The 26,603-nt window shown below is 34.0% G+C and overlaps 3 protein-coding genes across 4 annotated transcripts; 2 read left to right on the forward strand and 1 right to left on the reverse strand.

Moving 5' to 3' along the window:
* Positions 1-10,317: 10,317 nt before the first annotated feature.
* On the forward strand, positions 10,318-18,125 carry LOC141597448 (uncharacterized). The gene is made up of 10 exons (XM_074417913.1): positions 10,318-10,623; positions 10,703-10,770; positions 11,242-11,303; positions 11,397-11,546; positions 12,802-12,978; positions 13,459-13,671; positions 13,962-15,640; positions 15,934-15,993; positions 16,080-16,149; positions 17,271-18,125. The coding sequence occupies exons 1-10, from the start codon at positions 10,421-10,423 to the stop codon at positions 17,925-17,927; spliced, it is 3,339 nt and encodes a 1,112-aa protein (XP_074274014.1). The 5' UTR covers positions 10,318-10,420; the 3' UTR covers positions 17,928-18,125.
* Positions 18,126-18,336: 211 nt separating this feature from the next.
* On the forward strand, positions 18,337-19,890 carry LOC141597450 (vesicle-associated membrane protein 711-like). Its single transcript, XM_074417916.1, has 4 exons — positions 18,337-18,804; positions 18,903-19,093; positions 19,178-19,341; positions 19,490-19,890. The coding sequence occupies exons 1-4, from the start codon at positions 18,588-18,590 to the stop codon at positions 19,575-19,577; spliced, it is 660 nt and encodes a 219-aa protein (XP_074274017.1). The 5' UTR covers positions 18,337-18,587; the 3' UTR covers positions 19,578-19,890.
* Positions 19,891-20,028: 138 nt separating this feature from the next.
* LOC141597449 (putative clathrin assembly protein At5g35200) lies at positions 20,029-24,649 on the reverse strand. 2 transcript variants are annotated; one of them, XM_074417915.1, is made up of 15 exons: positions 24,367-24,649; positions 23,848-24,066; positions 23,666-23,763; positions 23,439-23,580; positions 23,242-23,342; positions 23,046-23,129; positions 22,597-22,647; positions 22,449-22,514; positions 22,290-22,355; positions 22,130-22,210; positions 21,938-22,015; positions 21,508-21,651; positions 21,353-21,428; positions 21,089-21,204; positions 20,029-20,707 (listed from the first exon to the last, which is right to left on the reverse strand). In XM_074417915.1, the coding sequence occupies exons 2-15, from the start codon at positions 24,050-24,052 to the stop codon at positions 20,321-20,323; spliced, it is 1,695 nt and encodes a 564-aa protein (XP_074274016.1). In that variant the 5' UTR covers positions 24,053-24,066; positions 24,367-24,649; the 3' UTR covers positions 20,029-20,320. The 2 variants fall into 2 exon arrangements, with proteins under 2 accessions (XP_074274016.1, XP_074274015.1); XM_074417914.1 differs by having other exon boundaries at positions 21,508-21,653; positions 21,937-22,015; positions 24,374-24,508.
* Positions 24,650-26,603: the final 1,954 nt, after the last annotated feature.

Raw genomic sequence — 26,603 nt, forward strand, 5'->3', positions numbered from 1 at the left:
TGGTTGAGATGATTTTTTGACATGGTATAAGAGCCATGTGACTAAAAGTCACGGGTTCAAATCTCACCGCCCCACAATTTCTAAAGTGGAATATTAAGCATCAGGTATGCGGAGGCCTGTAGTTGCATTCACACTTCAAGCTCAATGAACATTCGTATGAGGAGGCGTGTTAGAGTATATAAAATCGATCTTGGGACTCCAACGACCAGCTTAAGCTTTTGGTTGAGATGGTTTCTTTACAATTTTCTAACAAAATCTAGATAAAGGATAATTAATTTGTTATAAATTAAAATTAAGGAAATTTAAAAATAAATTAGGGCTCGCCGTAAAAGATGACTTCTTAACATTTTTATTGGGAAACAAATTATAATTATAATATAAAACTAAAATGGAACTAAAAATAATAAAACATAATTACATACTAGATAGAATGTTATATTTATTAAAATGATTAGACTATGTCCATCAACAATTTTTTCCACAAAAGACAAACAAAAATCAACCTAAAAAATTAATAAAAAAAGAGGAGTGAGAAAAAAATCACAACCTAGTGTTGCTCTGCAACACAATGTCATGATTTTTGATATTAGTCTTTACACCACATAAAATAATGGTAAAATGAAAGTTATCAATGGAGTAAAGAATGTTACATTGAGAGTTGTGGAGGAAAAGTAAGAAATAATATTTTTTACTTGGTGACATTGGTGTTGCTAGAATTATTGATGAGTATAGTCTTAGAATCTAACGAAACTTACAAATTTTTTCATGTGGTGACACTCTTGTAGGCTTGTAGCAGCTCTGACAGAATATCTTACACTATGAGTGTAGTAGCACATGAAAGAGCATTGAAATGACATTAAATGTCATTTCAAGTCCAGTTACAACATGATAATCACCATACCCCAGTGTTGTAAAAATAGTGGTAGACCAATAAATGGACATCATATAATTCTATTTCAAGCCCAATTATAGCAATCATGTAAAAATAGGCTATTTATTTCATTTCATTTCTTTTAATTCCATTATTATTTTTAAGTTTATGTATTATTTCATTTCATTCCAAATTTGATCACAAAATAACAAATATAAAGAAAGGGAGATAATAATACAACTGACAATATTTCATTATTAACAAAGTGGTACAACTAATACAACTGATGAGACTTAACTAGTAACAACATACGAGTAATAAATATAAGACTGATGAGACTTAACTGTTGATGACATTAATACAGTTAAGACTGATGGGACTTAACATAAATATTGATAAATCCGATAACTACCTCCGAATCAGTAGAATAACCTTCTAATGAAGATTCAATAGACCTACAAAACCCCTCCTCCTGGTGACTAATGTAATTCTCGAAGATCCTAATCTTCTCAAATGGACCTACGAACATTTGACCGTCCCCCAAGCATATATAGATGATATATAGTCATGGGGGGAATGATTGCTTCAACCGCCTTGAACAACTCAACTATCTCAGCCTCCACTTTATGTAATTCATTTATCTTCAATATGACATTTTCTATAAAGGAAATTAAATGTGTACATTAACGATACAAATAACGGTAAGTTGGAATAAAACAAGTTAATCTGACAAAGATATATCATATATACATGTATACATGCGGTTATGTATAGAGAATGAATTTCAAGGTTATTCTGACTGTAAAAAGGACCATCATTTGTGAAAGGGAAACCAAATTTGGATCACCTTGATTCATGAAATTTCAAATGACATCGTTATTCATTACAACCATTAAGCGGTGAAATAGAGGTTGAAATTCGTTAACTATTTTATTAATTTTATTTTGATAATGATTCACTAATTGAACATTGTTCATTGGCATGATTAGAAGAAAAGAGAGATTTTAGAGTAGAGAGAATAAAGAGTAAGTAGTGTCCACGTCAGATTTTGCTTAATTGAGGTTCAAACGCAAACTATTTAACAAAATAAGGCGGCTTCCAAACTATTTACCAAAAATGGGTCAACGTCAACATTTCCGCATTTTATTATTTATTTTTTTAAGAAATACACCATATCTCGTTGTCCCGGACAGCGAGAATATGAAAATGAAGCAGTTGCTTGCATATTAAGCTACTTGACATGCTACTTTCGTTGTCTCCGTACTCCTTGCTCCGACCACCAAATAATGAAATACCACCACCATTCTCTTCTTCTCACTTCCCTTATCAAATCCACATTGTTGTTTGAGTTATTAGCTTCATGGTTTGTGCAAAAAACGACTCGCAATATTGCCGTTTACTAATAATTTCGGTTTCGCTCTATGGTTTCTTATACTTGGAACATGAATAATACGGAATATATTAATATATTATTGATGATCATATATTATATTAAAGCTGAAACCATCAGCCCCTTTGATCGCCACGTGTCAACACTTATTCATACGCAACGTGTCATTTGCAAGTTAAATATGACATATTCGTTAAATGAGCATCATTTCCGTATTCAAAAGATTTTTAGATGATTTTCCAAAACAAAGTATTTTTTCAAAAATCTATCCATTTAAACTCATTATCATAATAGAGTACATATTACTTTCTTAAAATCTAGCACAAAAAAAAATCTAACACAAAGTTTAACCAGACGTTGCTCCACATTATAAATAAAAAAGAATCTTTCCTAAAATCATGTGCAAAGATGATTCTATAACTCGACCAAATTTTGATTTTAATTATACTTTTTCAATGACTTTATATTAAAACTTATTTGTATTTGTATTAGAAGAAATTGAACTCAAGTAATTTTGAAGATAGAGTATGTTTGATGAGTAGGATGAAGCATTACAATTCATAGATGAAGTTGATGAAGATTATGAAAGACCGAGTCATTCGTTGATGTCGAACCAACAATTAACAACCCCGCTTTCATCTTTTATTCTTTGGTAATTTAATTGCTTTTCCTATTTTTAAAACTCTTTATCTTTTCTTTTCTTAAACATTTCATTTTATTTCATCCATTATAATTTGGAAAGATGTGATGAAGATTTTAATTGGTTGTATAATGATTAAACGCTACTCTGTATTAGTTATGTGATTCTAAAATCACATATTATAGAATGAGACGGTTTCACATATAAGGCGATCTTTTTATCAAAGAAAACCATAATTTAATGCTATTAGTGAATAAATTAGTGAATAATGCTTTTTATATAATGTAAACAAATAAATGGCTTGGACGAAGAGAGTATCTTTCAAAAAATGTAACTAACGCAAATTTATTGAACAATTTATTGGGGACGGGTTAGATAGAGGTTAATATTGGATTCGTATAAATTAATATGTTAATAAATCATCATTGATTCATCTTTTTTTGTGCTCTAATCTACTCTTCACAATATTTCTTTTAACTTGCAGGTACTCTAAGGTTGATATAAAAAATATATCTACCATATAATTTTACACAAGTGACAATACAACACTAACCAACTTAAAAGTTCACACCGGTCATGGTTGTATTTACCACCATTTTGATACTTCATATTATAACTGTATAGTTAGTCTTTCTTAAGATGGGGTTAAATAACACCGTACTTGGATGGATAAGACAGGCTTATTATTAAGGGTTTTGATATATATAATCCATTGGGTTGTATTTAAGTATTTAAGATTATCCATATTTGGTATTAAGTTAGGAATTCAAGATTAAATTATATACAACCCAATGCAATTAATGCATATATTAATTTTTTTTCCCATATTTAGTTCCTTAAATACAACCCATTGGGTTGTATATATCAAAACCCTATTATTAATCCCTAGATGAGTAGATATTATGCTTTTGTCCAATATATGTATTTTATTTGATTTGTTGTAAGTTTAAGACGGGGTATTAGAACGTAAACATTGATATACCAACGGGGTAGGAACGTCACTTTATAAATCCTTACTCAAATGGCTATTAGAACATAAACATTGATATGCCAACGGGGTAAGAAAATAACATGTATCGCATTACAATTAATGGTTCCACTTTTGGTAATAACAATTGAGTAAATATGAAATTTTATACTCCCTTATTCGTCCCGGTCATTGGTTTGTCTTTGATTTGGGCACAAAAATCATGAAAAGAAGAGAGAGCCAATTATTAGATAATAATTGAACTAGTTTTTGAACCCGTGCACTACACGGGTGGAAACGGAAAGTATTATTAAAAGTGACAACTTACATATTTTTTGGATTTAGTGAATTATTAAATTTTATAAAATTTCACTTTGTCTACTACCCATACACTTTAGATACTATGATTTTTTTATTCGAAATACTATGATTTTTTCTCGACTTTTGATAAGTTATTGGCAAGTAGTTGAAGTAGGCGGCTGAGGTAACTTAGACTTGTCAAAATTGAGCTGATCCGAATAACCCTACCTGACACCCAAATTCAGGACGAAAGCTTGATTTGATCATTTGAACCCGAATTGTGTAAAACAATGGATAAGTAACTCCTTATATGAAACTCCTTTTGTCCCACTCATTTGTTTGCTTATTCCATTTTGAGTTATCTCAATCAATTGTGTGCCTTTATATTTTAGGAATGCCTTTGATAAACAATTTGATACTCCACAGTCCACACTCATTTGATTCACTTGTTATTTAATAATTGACCCCCTCCTCTTTTCTTGGCATTTATAAAGTTATTGGATATTTATAACCTGTTAATTTAGGTAATATACATTTAATTTTACTCATTGTAGTACGTTTTTATATCATATTACCCCTATTATTTGTTATCCTCTCAATTCTCTACGTTATCACTCATTTTCTCTTCCACCCACAATCGCATTAACATGTGAAAGCAGCTAGCGTTCGCTATCACTGACCGATAACCTCGTGAATCACCAACAGACCCTCCACCGCAGTGGTGAGAGTGGTGAGACTGGTGACCGCACCCAACATCTTAGACCCGACGTATATCTCAACAACCCCCTCGCGTATCATACGTCCTCCAACTATACTACCCCATCTTGCCCTTCACCATCCCCGTACGTCTCGTACGTCATCCAGCATAACCACCATCCCGGCCCCACCCTCATGTGTGATCCCTAACCCTTCGACTAACCTTATGCGACTTCTCACCCTATCATTACCCATTCATCGCGACCCATCCCCTATCACGACCTCCCACCATCAACACCGCTCATTATTCATTCGCCTTTCAAGTCGCCAAATAATTTTTTTTTTATTTTTTTTTATTTTTGTTTATTGAGTCATGTTAATTGTTAACACTTGTCTCTCAGCATTGTTAATTTGAGATAATTTAAAATGAGTGATTTGAACAATAAAATTAAAATGGATAAAGCATTTTTGTACTAACAACTTATTTACTCATTTCCTTACAATGTCATAATGTTATGCGTTAGTTGTTAGATAATTTTCTAAAGCCACTCCAACTTTTATAAATTGAAAATAATACTAAGTATCTAAATTGATTTTTTGTAACTCTATATTATCTATTGCTCATGACCTGATATATATTATGGACTTATTTGGAAAAATGTTATTAAAATGTTTTTTTTTTTGGTACACAATGTTATTAAAATGTTAATGTTCATATATTAGGTGTGAAATAATGATATGCTTAAATTTACCGACTAAGCATTTAAACTGACAAAACTCAAATTTAATTGGCCAAAACTCTTTATATGCTAAAAATATTTATTCTTAGGTTTTAGTATTTCCTTCACCAGTCTAAACCATTTTATTTCCATTTACCTCAATTCTATTTTCGTCGTTTATATTTTGACACAAACAAACAAATTTGTATTTGTAACAAAATTAATCAGTTTCTTACTGGTCGTTTGGTTAGCTATTTCACAACTTTAATTAGTTATTTTCCATACTTTGATGCAATAGTCTCATGATTAATTACCTCGTACCTGTTAGTGATTGAATGATATTCTCTTAAGGTTCAAGCTTCCTAAGTTGCAAAAATGACTCATTTTTTTTGCTATACGTTTGTCTTGGTAATATTTTTGAGTAATTACTCTTCCATTTTATTTTCTTCTTTTTTCCAAAATTTAATGCAAATTAATTGTCTCATTTTTAAATTTAGCATGTTAAATGGATTAACAACCAATCTTATTCATACTCTAAAACTTCACCAAAACTTGGGAGAGACGGTTTCTCACTAAGTTATTGAGAGACCAATCTTTCGTACCCTTTTTGTTGTTGATCGTGACATAATAATTTCGTACCTATTTACATAATAAATGTACACATTTTATCATTAATCATGATTTGTACCTATTTTATTATCTTTAGTACCACTTTTTTTAAAAATTGTACAATGATCTCTCAATAAAGCTTATTAAGAGACCGTCTCTCAGAAGACCTACTCCTAAAACTTAATCCAAATTAACTGTCTTATTTTTAAATTTAGTATGTTAAATGGATTAACAACCAATCTTATTCATAAAACTGTAACTACCACTCGTCCAGCCCCTTGGTCAAAATGACATTGTCTCCGTTTATTTTAATTAAAGGGTAGAACTGTTACTTTACCCAAGTCTCTTAATTTTTTTCTAAAATAGAAAATAAGACAATAAAAGTGGAATGAAAGAGTATCATTTTACTGAAATATGTTTTCGATAAATAATAAAAATGCTTTTTGAACGTGTGCGTTAAGGATACACATTAATATATGAAATTAAAAAATATATTCTGTTTTTTGTGCCATCAAGTAGCAATACTTTCATATCTTCGTAAAATATTGCTCAATGTCTAATTATCTAATTATCTATATAATATATTTATTAATAGTAACAAATTCTTTACAGAATATAACCTCTCATAAAGTAATTATCTCACAAATAGTGATGTTATATATAAGGTTTTTCCATAATTACTATGTAAAATGGTCTTACAATGTATGTGATTGTCATTATATAAAAAAACATATTTATTCACTAATAGCATTAAATTATTGTTTACTTAGATAAAAAGACGCCTTATATTATATGTGAAACCGTCCTATTCTACAATCTATGAGTTTAATTAGAATGATATAACTAATACATAACTTTTAATTTTTTTCTCAACAATTAAAATCATCTTCAAATCTTTCCAAATTATAACAGAAATAATATTTTTTGTAAAAAAAAAAAGAAGAAGAGTTTTAAAAATAGGAAAAGTATTTAAATTACCAAAAATCCTAAAGAATAAAAGATGAAAGCGACGCTATTAAGTATTAACGATGACTCGGTCTTTCATAATTATCATCAACTCTTAATGCTTCATCCTACTCACCAAACATACTCTATCTTCAAAATTACATGTATTTCAATTTCTTCTAATGTAAATAAATTTTAATATTAATTCACCGAAAAACATAGTTATAATCAAAGCTATAATATTAGGCCAAGTTATATGATCATCTTTGCACATGATTTTTAGGGATTTCAGGAAAGATTCTTTTTTATTTATATAGGTAATATATGATAATGAGATTAAAAGGATAGATTTTTGAAAAGATACTCATCTTGTTTTGGAAAATCTGTTAACAATCTTTCAAATATGGAAATTATGTTGATTATACGGAAATGGAATATTTAATTTGCAAATGACACGTGACATAAGCCATCTGCCGATGACACGTGTCATATGGTTTCTGCTGTAATATAATATATGATTATGACAATTACAATTAATATAAATATTATTTATAATGTAATTTTGAAGATCGCTCGTGCAGGCACGGATTCAAAAGCTAGTTAGTAGGAAAAACGTGTTCATGCGACAAAATAGTTGACGTATTAGATTTGCAATAACTGCAAATATTGCATACGATACATTAACATCATAACATAACGCAAGTAGCTAGTTCTTCTATTTTTGTATATTATTCTCATATACATGATTTCTATTAATATGTAAGCAAAGCTTTATGTGGATGATGATCAGACAAAACAAGGACATGAATTGCCCAACTATTTGTAGCCATTTCGACGACGTTGGCCAGTGAACTCGTATGTACTCCGTATATACCAACAATCATCAATAATACTACTGCCATCAGATGAGTTGTTCTCTCAACACACGCATTATTTCACGCATTATTAGAAAAAGGAGTATGATCTTTCAAAGCTAACAATAATTCCTACCGTAGTGTATATATATCACTATCACCATAATTCCTAATGTATATTACTCACTATCAATATAAATGGATTTTTGCGAAACCGAAATTATTAGTGAACGGCGATATTGCGGGTCATTTTTTGCACAAACCATGGAGCAAATAACTAAAACAAAGATGATTATATGATAAGGGAAGTGAGTAGAAGAGAATATGGGTGATACTTAGTCATTTGGTGGTCGGAGCAAGGAGAATGGAGACAACCAGGGGCGGATTTTCCCTTTGTTGGCCCTGGGCCCGACCCACCCTAGAAAAAGAAGAAAGCCCAAGTTGTAATATGCCTTATCGTTGTTGGTTGTTTGCTTCAGAGTCCAGACCGACAATATTGCGGACTTGCGGTTACTACGAGTAGTAACTTTGCATACATTTAATATCTTGGCCCACATTATTATGCAACCTTTACATATTCTTTGGGTTAATTGTTTGTTTAACATTACTAGTCATTTGCTCACTTTATCAATTTTTATCGTTTTTCTACCCCCAATACTTATGTTGATACAATTGGTCTCCCTTGTGACGGGTTACCATTTGTGACGGATATTTTGTGAGATAAAATGGTAATAAAATGGGTTAGTGGAGAAAGGGGACCACATGAATAGTGTTGCAGAGAGAGAAAAAGTGGGTACAATGTGAGGTAAAATGGTATCCGTCTTTAGCTTGTGACGGATATGTCATGTCTTCAATGAGAATTTGTGATGTTGATATGATCAATTTTAACATTTGCAAAATTTTAATACGTTATTCATAAGACTTTGAAATTTTAATTTGTCTGTTTCATTCAATTATTTAGCTTTTATTTTTCTTTTAAAAGGTTTATAACATCAGTCGCGCTTTATATGTTTTATGTTTATGAAACTAAAATAGAACTATTTATCTAGTTAATAGATAGTTAAACAAAAATAAGACTTCACAAATTACCTTTTTTCTAAAGTTATAAAGTTTTTCTATTGTATTACTCAGTATTTCCCTTCTTTGGATCTCTTTTATTAATATTATTTCCCTACCTTTGGTAAAAAAAAATATGTAAGCATATATATTTTAAACCAAACGTATGAAAGTGATATAGAGTGAAAGAATATTAGATAAAGCCGTAAGGAAAACATTTTTTATTTTCGAAAATAGCAATTTTTTAGTCAAATTTAATTGGCCCACCTTGAAAAAATGTTCAAGATCCGCCACTGGAGACAACGAAACTAGCTTGTCAAGTATGTTAATATACATGCAATTCTCGCTGTCCAGGACAACGAGTATGTACAGGTACAACTTTTGTTCGCATTCTGCTTGTTTCTATCTTTTGCCCTCTTTAGATTCTCGCTGTCCGGGAAAGCGAGGTGTCGAATTTCTTTAAAAAAAAAAAGAAAAACGCGGAAATGCTGACGTGGACCCATTTTTGGTAAATAGTTTGAAACCCGCCCGATTTTGTTAAATAGTTTGGGTTTGGACCCCATATAAGCAAAAAGTTCTGAAAAATAAGGGTAGGGTGCCGTGTTTAAATAGAGGAGGGAATAGGGTTTTGGAAGTCATGACAAAAAAAAGGCTAAAATTAAATAAAAACTAAATGACCACTATAAGCGGTAATACTGTCTGTACCATTATGGTTACATTTAACCATAAATTGGTCACATATATCCGTCTAAAACTTTAGACGAAAACTGGCAGTTTGAAACAATAATTTGTGATTGTTATATAGAAGGGAAGGGTCAATTAAGATCTCACTGCTAAAGGAAAAAAGGGTAGATACATTTCCTCTCAACGCTTAAGATTTCATAAAACGATAATTTGACAGTTCGGGATTTATACCGAAAAACAAAAAAAAAAAAGCAATAGATAGGGAAATCTAATCTCCGTATTCTTACAAATTTTGAGGCTGTAAATGTCAACTAGCTTGATAAAGCTATGAAAGGTGTTGCTCATAATTTGGGTTTAATTCCGCGAGCAGCAAAATGGCGTATGAATTACGGCTCCGTTTATACAAAAAAAAAAAGACTACTGGGTACATAATAATTGTGACTTTCAACAACTCTCCTATAAGACAGTCCTATAACATAAAACTGACTCAAAAAAAGAAAAGCTCAATTATTAAATTTAATTTAATTTATATTTTAACTTTATTTTAACAACTCGGAACGATAAAAATTAACACATTCAATCTCCGACCTCTAAAAATGGCGCGTAAATAGAAAACCCTTCCCTCTTCCCGACTAAGGGTTTAATCGAATAAATGAAACCTGAAAATCCCCAAAAATTGAAGAGCAACAATGTCGAATTTGTTGGAAGAAATTAAAAGTAAAGTTTTATCGGCTTCAAAATCAGAGAAAGCGTATGCGTATTCAACCCTTCAACATCTTCAAGAACAATCCAACCATGATAATTCCTTACTCCACTCTCTTATTAATTCATCCCTAACTATCCTTTCTTCCATCGTCGCTGACATTCGTGTCCATCATGCAGATGAACAAATGTAACCCTAATTTTAATTTTAATTTAATTTACTTTACTAACTAACACTTGATCTGACTGACTGGGTGTTATGTTTGCAGCGTTGAATTGGCTTTGAAGTGTTTGGGATTCATGATTTATCACCCCTCCATCGTCGCTGCCATTCCGAGTATGTATCCAATTCTTCTTAGCTTATTATTCATAGTATGCTACTGCCTTCTGTACGGAGTATGAATTAGCTTATTTTAATGACCTCAAAGATGCTTACTTTATTCATAGTATGCTACTGCCTTCTGGTTTCCCTTGTTGATACAGCACAGCCTACTTCAATGTGGAGTATAAGAACATGTAATAGTGTACGGAGTATGAATGAGTATGATAGAACCATGTTTGGCTTGAGAAATAGATGTCCAAGTTTAACCAGAAATAATACGGCCGCAATTGATTTCGTTTTACCAAGTATTGTTGAGAGTTATTTGTGTTGGTCATTTAGTTATGCTAACGTTGATAGTTGGATCCCTAATAAACACACAAAATTGTGCAATTTCAGTGACAAGTTCCTATTTTTATCATTCCTCTATCCTTATGCTTTATTGTCATATAGATTGAGAATGATATTCTTCTTCGGAACTGTATGCAGAACAATGCATAAATGAGGTGTTGGAGTCACTAGCTAGGCTTATAACAACAACAAAAATCAAGGTATCAACCATGTACATAGCATGTGTCAATTTGGGTATTAAATTTACGTTCTTTAGCACTTACAGTTTAACCCTATCATGGTTCTGATTGTAGGTCGTTTGCAACCTGGGAGTATGGTGTATATCAATGCAGCAGCTTGATGCTTCATCATTAGTTCTTCATTTTGATTCATTATTGAGGTCCATTGTTTATTCACTTGACAATCCTGCTGGTTCTCTATCTACAACATTTGAGGGCATTCAGGTAATTATATTCTTTTCCTGGTCGACGATGTTTTTTTTAAGATTAGTACTTTGTGCCAATGAACAATTTCTCTTTCAAGTTCTGCTATCAAGTTTCTATGATATCACCAGCAGTTCAGTATGCATGCGAAATGCTGTAGGAGTGTAGGCTATGTAGTAATTTACTGAGGAATGTAGAAGTATTTAGAGCTAGCACAACCAGCATCATATCTACACATCTATTTGTGGATTCATTGTCAAGAGGAAGTAGACGTCAAGTGGGTCAAGTCATAGGAGCATTTAGAACTTGTACCGAGACAGCTATTGCTAAATGGTCCTTTCTTCTTAGCAGTGGTTATACACTTATACCTTGTCAAAGTTTCTTTGCTTGATGGAATTTAACGTATGGTGTGAAAAACTCTCTTGCATTGTCGATGTTATCATAACCTTAGTATCTCACGCACAAAGCTTACTACCCTTGGTAGAGTCCCAATGTTTTGCTGGATGCAATCTACCAAATTTCCACTGTTTTGGAACTATGTTAACATTTGCGTTAATATTACATTGTACTCCCTCCATCCCATTTATATTGACCTCCTTTTCTTTCTGTGATATATTAAGAAAAAGGGATGATATAACAAGTTTACTGCTTGGCTTAAAGGAAATGGGGGAAAAATACTTTTGACGGAGGGAGTAGTAGTTAATTAAGCAGGGAATTGATGTTCACTTTTTTTCCTTAATAAATCTAGAAATAGGACAATTAACTTGGGATAAATCAAGAGGGAAAATGGGACAATATAAATTGGATTGAGGGGAGTATGCATGTAACCATTGGCAGTTTTTAGAAAATCAAAATAGTGGCATTGTGGGCTGATGTCCCCCATGTATAAGATGTGAACTAGAGTAGAACTTATGCTACACTCTTTTATCTGAATACCTTCCACAGTTCCACTTATAGTTTCACATTGATAAGAAAATGCTGTTTTTAAGGTCATTTTTAACTCTCTAAGAAGTGTGCAAACTGCTGACATTGTTGTTAGTGTTATGGATTTACCCTCGAATCTGATAGCAATTTTACTTTCAACGCCTTGTCCCATAAGGTAAGTGATTTATGACTGTTCACCTATTTTATATGCTTATATGTGTTTGGATTACATACATAAAAGTATAAAACATTGTGTTAATGTGTTTGGGAATTTGGGATTACATATTTAGAACATTTTGTTTAGTTATTCAGATGGTCTGAATCTGTCGCTTTTCTGGGGTGGATTTGACAGGCAGTTATGAAGCTAGGTGCTCAGTTGAGTGAAAAGATGAGAGATGCATCAAGCATATGGGCACCGCCTATCTACAGAAGACTCCTTAGTACTGATAAAAGGGAGAGGGACATGTGCCAAAGATGCTTATTAAAGATCAAATGTCTAATAATTCCTCCCCAACAGGCTCTCTCAAAGGTACAGTGATTTAACAATTTAGTCATGCTTTCATGTAAGCCTATAGATGCTAATATCAACGCCTAAGTCCATAACAACATCTTTTGTCCTTTTGATTGAGCGCACCTATTATTAAGGCCTTCAGGGTGAATTGGAAGTTTCTTACGGGTGTGCTTATTTTATGAGTTTAGACTGCCAGTAAGATAATTTAACATTGATAGATACTGAAATATGAGCAGACCCATGATTAAATCTTTGTGGGTAGGGTCAGGTTATGAAAACCATCTTCCCCACTAAATATTATTCGTATGTTGCTTGTAGCTATTGTAATTTTTAAGTATTACAAGATTGCTGAAACTTGAAAGTGCTTTATATCGGTTTGGAATTATTCTTGTCCTGATGTGTGGAACTGTAGTAAACTATCTTTTTCTTACTCTTCTTGTTTATTTTAGGGTTGGTTATTTAGAGTGCTCATTTTTGTATTGTTGTATTTCTTGTTAGGCGATTGCTCATGAAATGAAGCTCAAGCTACTTCCTGCAATGAAGGAATTGTTGAAACAAGGCAAGAAAGTTCAGGCACTCCTAGCATGGAGATGGTTTATCTGTATACTTGGATATCACTCCTTGAAAAGCAGGCATTTGGTTAACGAATTACTTAAGGTTCCTGAGCAGACATTTTCTGATTCAGATTCCCAAGTTCAGATTGCAACTTTGGTATGTTGTACACTTGTTCCACCGAATAGCACATGAATTGTATAATAATTTCTTTATGACTTGCCCTTCTGTTTATTGTTAATGGGAAGAAAAATACTGCAAAGGGGCATTGTGCAATGGTCTTTACTTGGATTTGAGTTTTCTGTATTGTCTTGCTAGAGTGTGCGAGATTTATGTTCAGTTTCATTAATCATGGATGCATTTGTTCATATCTTGGTCTATTACCGATTAAGAAAACTATGATATCTCCTAGGTCTTCATTGATATTTGCTTTATTCCTGGCCATACAGGTTGCATGGGAAGGCTTAATAGATGCTCTTGTGGCCTTTCCATCTAAAATTTGTGATTCTGTGACAACCCATCAGCCCCACATTCAGCATGTTAAAGTGAAGTCAGGTGCTACATCACAAGTAGATGAAGGTGTTACCCAGACAGGAGTTTACTCAAAAGGATTGAAACTCATTATGACCCCGATAATTGGGATTATGACAAGCAAAACTGAATTTTCTGTCCAGTCATCCTGCCTGAACACTTGGTACTACTTGTTACATAAGCTTGATAACTTAGTAAGTGATACCTGTGTATTAGCTACTGTTGTGGAGCCGATGCTTAAGGCAGTTTTCAGCGTTAATCTTGATGACACGAACATCTGGAGCTGGAGCGTCTGCACAAATTTACTTCATGATTTTATTCAATCAAAAAGCTCAAATAATAATTTACATACCGAGGTTAGCTTTAATTCATCGCCTAGAACAACTGATAGTTCAAGTCTCTTATCGGGGAACAGTTCATTGAAGGCATACTCTGTTAAATGGTTGAGTTGGGATGTTAGTCAGATGGACTTTCTTGTAAGAATGATACAGATGACACTCAGTCAAACAGCGGTGGCTACTCTGAGCTCTGAGAACAGTAGTTTGATTTGTGATGTCATATTAAGGATGTTCCGTTCCTTTTTGAAAGGGGTTCAACTAGATCTTGCAAAATCCCCGACTAGTCATGACGCTGTTATGCTGTCTTTGAATGCCGTGTTTGGGTTAGTTAAAACTTTATGTAAAACTGCACTTTGTGTGGATGGTGAATCTACTAACTTTCACGTTATTGGCTTGCGGTCACTAGAGGCAGTAGTTCAGGAGCTGGATTCGTCTATCCTGGGATCTCCTCTTTATAAGATTCCCCTTGATGTGGAGTATGTTTGCCAAGGTGAAGCTAGATGCAAACCGTTGGTGGGTAGTGTCTCTCTGAGTTTTATGGACATGGTTACACCAGTGACCTATTTGACTGTTCTCTATTACTACGTAGTTGTTACAGTGCGTACAAAAGTAGTCATGCATGAGTTCACTCTACAGGGTGCATTTAGCTACTTAAATAGTGTGCTATCTTCATATGAGTTGCTGGAAGTTGTCCATGCCACTGCTGCATCTCTTTATACTTGTGTTAACAATAGTTCGATGAGGGTTTGGATCACTATTGCTCGGTGCTTGAGAGATCATCTTAATGGTGCAAAGGATCTTTTGCCATTGAAAATCCAGCCTGCTAGCTCTGCTAGCAATACTTTGTGCAAATTCTTGATTTTTCCGCTTGTTGTCTGTTCCTCCTGCAAATCATTGGGAACCCCAAAGGAATGCAACCCCGCCGCTTCATCAATTTTCTCGGGGAACTGTACATTTGATGAAGTTATAGACGTGTGGATGTCACTTTATAGCCATGTTAATTGTACCAACCTGCAAGAATTTCCGAGAAAGAATTGGTTTACAGAGGAACTTTGCTTATCGTTGAACGACTTTCTTCATCAACAAAGCGACTTGAGTGAAAGTGGTAATAGTCCTGAGCACCAGCTCCTGTCTTTATGTGGTGATATTGGCAAGTGTATACTGGAGAATCTAAATGTAGAAAAGGTTGCTCGTGAAGCAATTAAGTGTAATTTTACCGGATCCAGTGGCATCAATAATTGCTTAGAATTCATAGCCAGGTTTGTGGTACTACACTACTACCCCCTTTGAACTGCATATAATCTATTGGTTTAACCATGGCTAAGCGTTCCCGTATTTTTTAGTGAATGGTGAGTCTGGTTTGGCTACCTTATCTGATGTTTTCGAGAACATTGTTGCAAAAAGTCTAATGCTAGAGTAGACATGGCTGAGAAATCCCTTGCGATGTTGTGTTGTGCTGTTAATGTCACTTTTTGTTTTCTTGTCACCATGAATTTCTTTACAGCAGAATGCGTCTCAGGCTTCAGTTATAATTTTTAATTTTATTACGCAGGCTAATGAATCTTGTATGGACGAAAATGGAAGAACCACCCCGAAGTGTTGTTATCTCCAGGTCTCATTGTTGATCCTCATAAGACATTTTATTGCAGTACTTATTTTTTGGGGTTATCATTATCTAAACTCAGTGCTGCATTACAGGCTACTTCCTTCGTTAATACAAGTTGTCAGTCGTCTTCACTGGCAGGAAGATATTACTTCCTTCATTAAGGTACATAATTCCCAATTAGTTTCTAACTAGTTTAGACCCCGTGCAATAAATGCACGGCATATAGAGTTTTTAATTTTGAATAAATTTCTTATATAATAGTTATATCTTATTAATTGTTCATATTTTTCGTCATTGTACATTAGTTTGACAAAAAAAAAAGTTGGAATGGGAAATTAATCAATGTGCTACAATGTATTTTACAGAAAATATTCTTATACCACAAAACTAATGACTTCAATTTATAAATCCTCTCATTTTTTCTTTTTTTGCCACAAAAGTAATAATAGTGATTTACAATTTTGTTTTATACATAGTATGTTTCAAATCATTCTCAAATAATAGCATTTAAGAGATTTAACAATTTATAATTTTTTTATAAATTTTATTTAAAAATATTATAGTTTAAATTTTTGTGAAAATAATATAGTTTGATGAAGAATTTAATTTTAATGAAAAGATAATAATTTAATGAAATAAATCATAATTATTAGTTTCTTTATTTAGTGAATACTTAATTGTAATTAACTTCCTTATATAAAAAGATGCTTTTTGGAGGGGAAAAGTATGAGATTACCTATTCTTTTACTCCCTCCTATTCACTAACATCTTCCACATTTCCTAAACGGGTAAATCACAATGATCTTCCACTTTCCTTATTTGTCTATCATTTGTGGTTAATATCACATGTAACCCCACCTTTTCTCTTCTACTTTCATTTTCCGCCACATGTTACCATTCCACTAAATAATTGTCTAAAACTAATGTGGAAGAAGATAGAGAATAGGAGGGAGTAGTAGATAGGGGATTTATTTCCTGTTGCATATTCGGAGAGATGACTTCATGGGGCCTCACCAGTCACCAATATATGTAGACGCTGGCCGAGGCATGAGAATTCTGTATCATGAAACCAAAGACTATGGGATTTCCTCCATAGCACTTATAGAATCACCCAGGAAATTGGGAGAGAAAGAACATCAGTCCTAGTCTTTTCTTTGATAAACTCAGACTGCAGTATATTAGCTCCAATGAATTTCAATTTCCCATTTGTTTGTAAAGAGAGCAAACAAGGGTAGTTTTGATGCTTTGAATTTTGTAACCAGATAGGTTTGTTTATTATTTAGGTGTTGGGTGAACCAGTGCTTCCCTGGATGTCAGATGATGTGGGAAATTCCGAAATCATAAAACATGAGCTGTCACTCCTGTGGGCAGAAATCATCAAAAGTCTACATCGTAGCTGGCCTTCAATTGAATTTAACTCCTCTTATCTAAAGCAACTAGCTGTCCTGCTTGAGAAAACTCTTGACCATTCAAGCCCCTCCATTTCGGAGCCTACCATCAAATTCTGGAACTCTGCATACGGTGATCAATCTCAGATAGATGTCCCTCCCTCTTTGTCACCTGTTTTGGGAAAACTAGCCCGAGATGGAAGGATAAAAATAAGAAAGAAAAGAGCAGCAGGGTTAGATCCCCCCAGTCACAAGGTGAGTGCGACATTGAGGGTGTGCTCAAAGCGAGTTGAGCTGGTGCAAAACTTGACGGTCAGTGGGGATAGCACGAGGGAGCAGCCTCCAAGGCAGAAAAGAGAGAGGCGGGAGCTGACAGAGCATCAGCGGGAAGTGAGGAGGGCACAACAAGGGAAGGGAAGAGATTGTAGCGGGCATGGTCCAGGGGTACGGACTTATACAAGTGTTGATTTCTCACAAGGAAATGACGAGTCTCAAGATAGTGAGGATATTCGGGATGCAGACCTGATCTTGGACTTGCTTAAAAGAGTGTGATTACTTACTACATTGTTACATTATGAGAGGATACGGTTGTCAAAGTCTTGAATAAGCGGTAGTTTAATGTATGTTGTAACTGGTGTGGTTCCCGTCACTTGGATACACCAAATGTCGTGATGTAAAATAGTTGTGTAACTTTTTTTTTTCTTTTTGTGAATATATTAGTAATATATTAAAAATTTGCTTAATTTAAAATAGTGACAATCAAAGTATTACGGAAGTTAAAAATGTGAAAGACGGAAGTTGTTTGAAGTAAGCGAGTTAAAAAGAAGTGATTAAAAGAAAGAATGAATAATAATCCATCCATGATCCATCCATGACCCATGTGTCAGGAATAGAAAGGGAAAAAAGTGAAAGGTGTGAAAGAGAATAAAAGGAGAATGAATGAATGAATGAATGTATGTATGTAAGAATAAGAATGTATAGTATAGTAAATTAATTAGTTAAGAAGGATGATGAGCTGGAAATGATAGGTTGTCCCTTAATTGGCGGGGATTTCCACATCAACTACTAACTAAAAAGTAAACGCATCTGTCTCCTTCTCTCTGTCTTCTGCCTTCTGTCTTCTGTCTTCTGTCCTCTGCCCTCTTCCTTGTGGTTGGCTTGGCTTGCTGTATATTTCCAAATTCCAAATTCTAAAAATATCCAGAATCAAAGATGGGGATACTGTACGCCATGGTGGCGCGTGGATCTGTAGTCCTGTCCGAGTACAGCGGCACATCTACAACTGCTGGAGAAATAGCGCGTAAGATCCTAGACAAGGTGCCCGGTGACACTGACACACACGTCTCATTCTCTCAGGACAGATACATATTCCACGTTAACCGCACCGATAATCTCACCGTCCTCTGTATGGCGGAGGACAACGTCGGCCGTACGTTTTATTTATTTATTTATTCTGAATCTACCAATACCAATACCATCTCTTTTCTTTTCTTTTCTTTTGTTTGATCAATTATTACTGTTGTGCAGGTAGAATCCCATTTGCATTTTTGGAAGACATTCATGCACGGTTTGTAAAGACGTATGGGCGTGCTATACATAGCGCTCCTGCCTATGCTATGAATGATGAATTCTCAAGGGTATTAAACCAACAAATGGACTACTACTCAAATGACCCTAGTGCCGATAGACTTAACCGCCTTAAAGGTGAAATGTCTCAGGTACTCTACTTCTTCTGCCTCTTTTCATCCACAAAAGCTTTGTTATGATACACACACAGGAATTGTTTGAATCTGTTTTATTAGGTGCGCACTGTTATGATTGAAAACATTGATAAAGTTTTGGATAGAGGGGAGCGTCTGGAGCTGTTAGTTGATAAAACTGAGACTATGCAAGGAAACAGTCTTCGCTTCAGAAAACACGCTCGCCGCTTCAGAACCACTGTTTGGTGGAGGAATTGCAAACTAATGTAAGTTACTACCATAAATACACACTGCTTTTTTTTTTCCTTAATTAAATTACAGGAGTTAAGATACCTCTTCAATTATATTCTCTCTGGTTGACACTTGTTCTGGTATCACTTGAAAATTCCCAAGCTTTTCTTAAAATTTGTGCAGGTTCACATTGATTATCGTTCTGTTGATCATCTTATACATCGTGCTTGCCTTTCTTTGTCATGGACCGTTGCTATCTTCATGTTTTTGAGTAAAGATGGCTCACTGACCTACAATGGCATCAACGTAAATATATTATTTACGTGCTCGATTCATGGCGCCTGGTCACTCTTCGGATTTCCATCTAGGCGTGGCGGACTCATCTTGATTTGAAATTATTTTTTCTTGTAATAATCTTGTGTATAAGAAAGTTTCTTTTTCCATTTTTTCCATTTTTTTGGTTCGGTTTGGGGTGGAATTCAGTTTTTCTTAATATTGAAAAGTCTGATGTGAGGAAGTTCGTTGCGTCTTTATGTTTTATGTGATGCTTTGAAGCTGGTTATGAAAAAATTGCGAGTATGGTATTTTTGTGTTTTGTCTTCAGCAGAGTAACTGAAAACTGCAAGTATGGCATTATTTCTGCAGGGAGTTAGGAGGCTTGATATGTTTTTTTTTTCTATCTATCTGTGACGTGAATAAATAAGCTAAATCCACAAGCAAGGTTTAAGAAGAATATACACGATGAAGTGTTAGATACATATACGTTTTACATTCCCTGCTTACAGCAAATATGCAGGTCAAAGAATACAATATTTATTCAATCGAATTACACGGGGAGATTATCAAATTAATTCAGATGTTGACTATATTTTTTTCTTTTTCAAACAATACATCTCGTACACTTACTACCACGAAACACAGAATATGGTACAAAAATTCTATATAAAAAAAATCTCAAATGCTCATTAATGGTTGTCCTCTCCTTATACCTGTAGCAAAATCAGATCACTACCGTTATAAGAAACCCGTATTAGGGTTATATGGTTGGACCGGCATGCTAGGAGCATAGGGGCTGGCTGCATAAGGATTTCCGTAAGGATTCATAGGCGGTGGCTGTTGTTGTCCCATCATCATTTGTTGTTGGCCCATCATCATTTGGTGTTGTCCCATCATCATTTGTTGTTGCATCAAGAAAGCTTGTTGCTGACTGGCCATGGCAGCCATTTGCACAGAATGGGATGCAGCCATAGCATTTGATGCGTAAAAAGGGTCATGAGTTTGCATCATTTGATTGCTTCTCATCGGAGCTGCCTCCCAAGGATTGTAACTTGTTGCCTGATTATTTCTTCTCATTGCATCATCGTATAGGCTGTCTAGTGTTAATTTGTCAAATCCTCCGCCCTTCAAAATTTTGGTAACGAACGTTAGAAAGAACACCAAATTTTAAACATGACAATAGTCAATAAAGTGACGCACTTTGAAGCTGCCGGGTTTCAAACTCAGGTTATGAGCATTACCACAAAATGACTACCACAAAATGCTTTGCAGGGGTAGCTGAAATTAGCTAAGAGTCTAGGAGGATAAAATCAATGACAATGTAAAGCAAAAGGCTTAGTTTCACATTGTTTACCTACAGGGGCTAGCTGAATTTAGCTAGGATGATAAAATCAATGACAATGTAAAGCAAAAGGCCTAGTTTCACATTGTTTACCGGACAAATGTCGATCATTCAAATTGCTTTAATGATGACAAAAACAAAGGAGTTCTCAAGAAAGCAGTTACCAGGTTAGTAGCTGCAGTGGCACTCTCATTTGAGCTGGGTGCAGTTACAAGTGCCAATTCCCATCCAGTAGCGCCGTTCTGCAAATTAGGAGGCGGAGCTGTAGTCGATAGATCATCTGCATAAAAGATACAGTAGAGGAGTTTTATGAGAAGTTGTTATCAAATGTATCTCAAGAGAACACTACAATCTTCTACAGAATTCTAACGGAAAAGAAGAATTCTAACGGAAAAGAACAAAAAATAATTCACGAGAGACATACATACCCACAGAAACAATAGCTAGAGCCAAAGCATTTTTCTCATCTAAATCTGAGGCAACTGGAGTAGGGTCGTCCATACTCTGGCAAAAAGTGAAGAAAATATTTAGATTTGGGGATAGCAAACTAGCAAGCACAAAAGACAGTCATTTCATAGCTTACCAATAAATCAGGAGCCTCAACCATGGGTTTCTCTTCCTTGACGGGTTCTGGAGGGGGTGATGGCGGTTGTTCCTCCTTTACATCTGTAACATTCTTGTCTTCAATTGCCAGAACTGTGGGCTTCTCATAAACTATTTGCTTCACCTGGTCATTTCATATTATTAGCAACAGAAACCGTGGATAATCTCCAAGTAACAAGTATACTTCTTTCCCTTGATATAATACGGCGTAAGTATGTTTGAAAGTAAACTTTTTGCGAATACTGAGAAGTTATCAATTATCTACGTGAAGAGTAACAAGGGGAAGGGTATACTGTTGAGAAATAAAAGATCGGCCATTTGCAGAGTAACCTTTTCAAGGACATGTGATCTACGAAGTAAATTAAAGGTATTAAACGCAACATTGTAACTACTAGCGTCATTTACAATACCTCCTCTTTCCGGAAAGTTGACCCTCTAGGTGCTTCTTTGACATACTCTTCCATGGCTTGTAAAAATGATGCAGGGGGCTACATTACCAACAAGGAAGTAATGATAAATTAGCAGACTATTTTAGCCACATATGTTTGAAGTGGGAATAAATAAGTAAATAAGTGAGGTAAGTTCACGATGATTTAAACAACCTGCTCAATCTTGATAAATCTTTCTCCACGCCCAACATCAAGGTTCTTACAGATTTCATAGAATTCTGACAATCTTTCAGCCTAAGATTGGATATATATATATAGTGTCAAAAAAAAACTTTCGCAATTCTGTGGACAACCTCTAATTCAAATAACAGACCTGTTGTCCTGCTCTCCGATATATATCAAGGGCTTTCACAGCATCATGCCGTTGCATCTCAAAGAACTGTTTTACAGTAACATTTGACACATTATGAATGATACTTTCTGAGAAAACTGGACAAGCATAGATGGAGGACAATCGCTAATTAAATCACACCTTGTCAACCAGGTTAGCTGTCCCGTCACTGATAGCATTGTAGATTTTCATGCTTTCTGAAGCAACCTATTGAACACATGAAGGTCAAATGATGTCATTGCACCTCCGTGTTTCATGAACAAATAGTTATACTCGAAATATTGCTTACCATTGAAAGTGCCAAATGTATGACATGGTTATGAACTGCTGCTCCTTCAGGCTGCAGAAAGAATCAAAAGCGTTATACAACAACATCACTTTGTGTCTCAAAACTCAAAAGGCATTAGCTATGACAATATAAGGGAATCATAGTGAAAGGATATTCAGCACGACTTGTAGTGAAACTAGAGTAACCACAGCTACTTCACCATATAAGAGGTGAAACAATTTTAGTGAGTCATTCTAATTTATTTTACTATACAGGTCAAAACCCAAAAGGAAAAAAAATATTTGGCATCATAGACATGGAATAAAATTTTAATGCATGAACGAAACATATAGATCTGTTTATCTGAGCACTAGAAAATAAGCTTCAATACCGGTATCCAAAACATGCCATAGTAAATATGCTTGGCAAACTATCCATAACAAGTTTGAAAAGCAGGACTTGAATCTTACCTGACAACCAAGAACACGGTATAGAAGTTGTTGTAATGCTGGTAGTTGCACAAGCAAGTCAATTGTATCAAGATCCTTTATCCTCTGAGCAGAAGATCACATTAACATTACTTCAATAGGCTTACACTCAGAGTCAAATACGGAGTATACTACTGTATATAGTAAGATAAGAGTGCTCAAAAACATAATGTCTTACGGGGGGCTCTGTCTCAACATCATACTGAAGCACGCGAAAACATTCAAGCCTCTCTTCGAGAAATAATGCATAAGCACGAACCCAAGCAGAGTAATCCCATGCTGAATGAAATGATATACCACGCAGTGTCTGTGAGCAATGAAGAGGGTTGTCTAAAGGCAGCAGCTTTATAAGTAAAGAGGAAAGTAAAAAGTTACCAGTAGCACTAGAATCGTCTCTGAAATGGGACATGTTGAGCATATGTGTTCTGGTTCGTTCATAATTAATGAGCTCTTGATAAAATGTAGGGTCAACTTCCCTCAAAGCACGATGAATGACAATTAAGGTTTTCAAAGCGACCTAGAAAACAAGCAAGTAAGACAGAAAAGAAGGTACAAGTAAGAGTGGTTGAAAGAAAAAGATGGAAAAGTGGAAACAAACATACGGCCCAATTATGTGTCTTGGCTAAGCGTTTGGCAAGAGCATTAATGCAGTAGGCAACATCAGCACGAGGGCGTGTGGCGGAAACAGCAGCAAAAATGGCTGAAGAAAGGAGAATAGAGCAAAGTTAGGGTGAGTTTGATAATAAATAATGTAAATAGAAAAAAGGGAGAAAGAAAGGAAGACCTCGAATGTGCCTGTCTTTGGCAGGGCGTTCGACGTGATTAGTAGCTTTGACAACGGCGATGTCCAAGTCTTTGTAACCACTATTGACTTTAGCCAAGCTAATAGTTGTAGTATCTTTAATGGAACCCAAATATTTCCTCAAACTACTACTACTACTACTAGTATTTGTACCATTTCTACCACCTCCTCCTCCTCCTCCTTCCATTAATATTAATCTTCCTACAACGATGATGAATCAGAAATCAGTAGTTATATTTAGGGATATAAATATAAAAGATCAAGTTATGTATGTATTCAACTTGATATTCAAATACTCATATTATGTTTCTCTAAGTTGAAGATTTGTAGCAATACAATACGTGATTATTCTTCAAAATTAAACATGAAGAAGAATAAGGAGCGATCCAATTTTAAAACAAGCAAGCACATACCAATTTGATAAGTAAAACACAATCAAATCAAATCAATAATTATAATTATAATTATAATTCAGAAAAGCAAATACACAAAAATGAATACGGACTACCTCTTCTTCTTCTTCTTCTTACTAGCTCTTGCGTCCAATTCACAAAGCAACCTTGGAATAAGTATTACTGTACAAGTGTACAACTATTATTATTTATTATTTATTTTATTATTTTAAAAGTAAACTAACAGCAGACGATGTTGAAGAAGAACTAACAACAGAGGAAAAAGAGACAGACTATTAATTCAAAATTAAATATAAATATAAATATAAATGATTTGGGTGGCTGCCTCCTCCTCCTCGTCGGTGTCCCTTTTTATTTATTTATTCACCAATAATGGTCCCCTCACCCCCCCACTTTTTTTATCATTTCCTTTTTCTTTTTCACCCCCTATTCTTCTACCACTCCCCCACAAATACTATCCCGGTGTTGTCCTATTTCATTTTAAGGTGTTCCAATCAATTGTTATTCTTTCTATTTTAAAAATGAACTTGATGAGTAATTTGATCATTTACACTCAATCTGGTCCACTTGTCATTTAGTAGTTAGCCCCCTCCCCTTTCCTTAATTTTTGTGTCAAAACCAAAGAAAAACAATTGACCGGAAGTCCGGAACAGTGGGAGTACAATTTTAAGTCGCTACTTCAAAATGACTAAATATCCATCAATCTCCCTATATACTAAGAGAATCAAAATTATGAAAAGTTTTCCCTCCAAAGTGTACTTACTTAAATAACGAAACAAATAATTTTCTTTCATTAAACCATTATCCTTACATTAAACTATAATCTTTTCATTAAACTCCAAAATATAATCTTTTTAATTGAAATAAAATATGGTTTGAGAATTAGAAAATAAAATCATTAAAATACACATTCTATGGCATTACCCAATTATTTCGATTTGTTTTGTCGATCAATTTTTTTTCCCTCAAATCAAAATGCAATGAGGGGAAATTAAATAAATGAGATGTCAATTTATTTTGGATAAAAACTCAAATAACAGCTACTATGATTATATCCACTTATCTTATTATATTTTAGTAATAATTTCATCAGTTAATGTTGATGGTTTAAGTGAATGCAGTAATATAATATTATTTTTAAAAATAATGTTGAATAAAATATTTTGAGTAAACATAATCTTATTCAGGTTAAAACTATTGAAATTTCTCTTTTCCAATTCTTAATATGTAATATTATCAATAGTTATTTTATTACTAAATTTTTAATGGAGTTAAATAAATAACAATTTAATTGTTATAATCTCTAACACTCTCATCTAAAAAACCGTACATTTGTACGAGAACTACACTAGTACTTAGATCAACTGACAAGAGATTGTTCTAATTTAAGTAGAGGTCTCGTTGTTTGATACATTAGTGTTAAAATTCATAAAAAAAGTTTTACCGTCCTAATAAATTGGATGGTTTACACCAAAAAAATGGTTAAACAATTAATTTTCCTACTCATTTCATTCCACTAATATCATCATTTCCTATTTTCATATGATTTAAGAATAGATGATAAATAGCAATTTTATTTATTGGGTTAAAAAGTATATATAACGTATCTAACTTGTTTTCTTGATCTTTGTATTATCTCACGTCTTACACTGTTGAATCGTCTCTTTACATTTACTCTTTTATTTTTAACAATAAATGAGTGTATTAGGTGTAAAAGAACTTGAACTATTACACACAATAATTACTACTTTTAACACCAATTATAGAACAAGACTATATGTAAGACAGTCCTTTTGAATTAAAAATCACTCACTACTACAGATACAGGCTATAACAACGGTAAAAAACCGTTGTTATATAAAAAAGCGGACGTTGTTAAAGCGTCCGTTGTAGAAGGTTTTAACAACGGTTGGCTTACTTAAGGAAACCGTTGTTAAAACTATTAACCACGGTTTTATGTATTAAATCCCGTTGTGGAAAGTGTGACACAATTTTGGGGGGAAAGTTATAACAACGGGTTTTAATATACAAAACCGTTGTTATAACTAAAGACAACGGGTTGTTATAAAATAACCGTTGTTGTTTGTTCTTAAAAAATAAAAAAAAATTAAATTAAATATTACTAGATGCATGCATAATTACGGCCTGTTAGAATTCCAATGCATGCATTATTACTGACATCACTGTACATATGAACGGATAATATGGAATGAGAAGGGTTAGTAATAGGATTTGAAGCAGCATTATTGAGAGATATGATGATGATTATGGCACAACTTCCTAACATATTTATTAATTAAAAAGCAATTAACTCAACCCACACAT

This window comes from Silene latifolia, chromosome 8, assembly GCF_048544455.1.
Source record: "Silene latifolia isolate original U9 population chromosome 8, ASM4854445v1, whole genome shotgun sequence".
In the NCBI taxonomy this organism is placed as follows: Eukaryota; Viridiplantae; Streptophyta; class Magnoliopsida; order Caryophyllales; family Caryophyllaceae; genus Silene; species Silene latifolia.

Bases quoted from the DNA above. Each gene is read 5' to 3' on its own strand.
- LOC141597449 (XM_074417914.1), bottom strand. From the start codon at position 24,052: ATGGAAGGAGGAGGAGGAGGAGGTGGTAGAAATGGTACAAATACTAGT. The intron at 22,515-22,596 runs GTAAGCAATATT...TGTGTTCAATAG, and splicing joins TACATTTGGCACTTTCAATG to GTTGCTTCAGAAAGCATGAA. The intron at 22,356-22,448 runs GTGTGATTTAAT...ACTGTAAAACAG, and splicing joins CAGCTAACCTGGTTGACAAG to TTCTTTGAGATGCAACGGCA.
- LOC141597450 (XM_074417916.1), top strand. From the start codon at position 18,588: ATGGGGATACTGTACGCCATGGTGGCGCGTGGATCTGTAGTCCTGTCC. The intron at 18,805-18,902 runs GTACGTTTTATT...ACTGTTGTGCAG, and splicing joins GGCGGAGGACAACGTCGGCC to GTAGAATCCCATTTGCATTT. The intron at 19,094-19,177 runs GTACTCTACTTC...CTGTTTTATTAG, and splicing joins TTAAAGGTGAAATGTCTCAG to GTGCGCACTGTTATGATTGA.
- LOC141597448 (XM_074417913.1), top strand. From the start codon at position 10,421: ATGTCGAATTTGTTGGAAGAAATTAAAAGTAAAGTTTTATCGGCTTCA. The intron at 15,641-15,933 runs GTTTGTGGTACT...TTTATTACGCAG, and splicing joins TGCTTAGAATTCATAGCCAG to GCTAATGAATCTTGTATGGA. The intron at 15,994-16,079 runs GTCTCATTGTTG...GCTGCATTACAG, and splicing joins CGAAGTGTTGTTATCTCCAG to GCTACTTCCTTCGTTAATAC.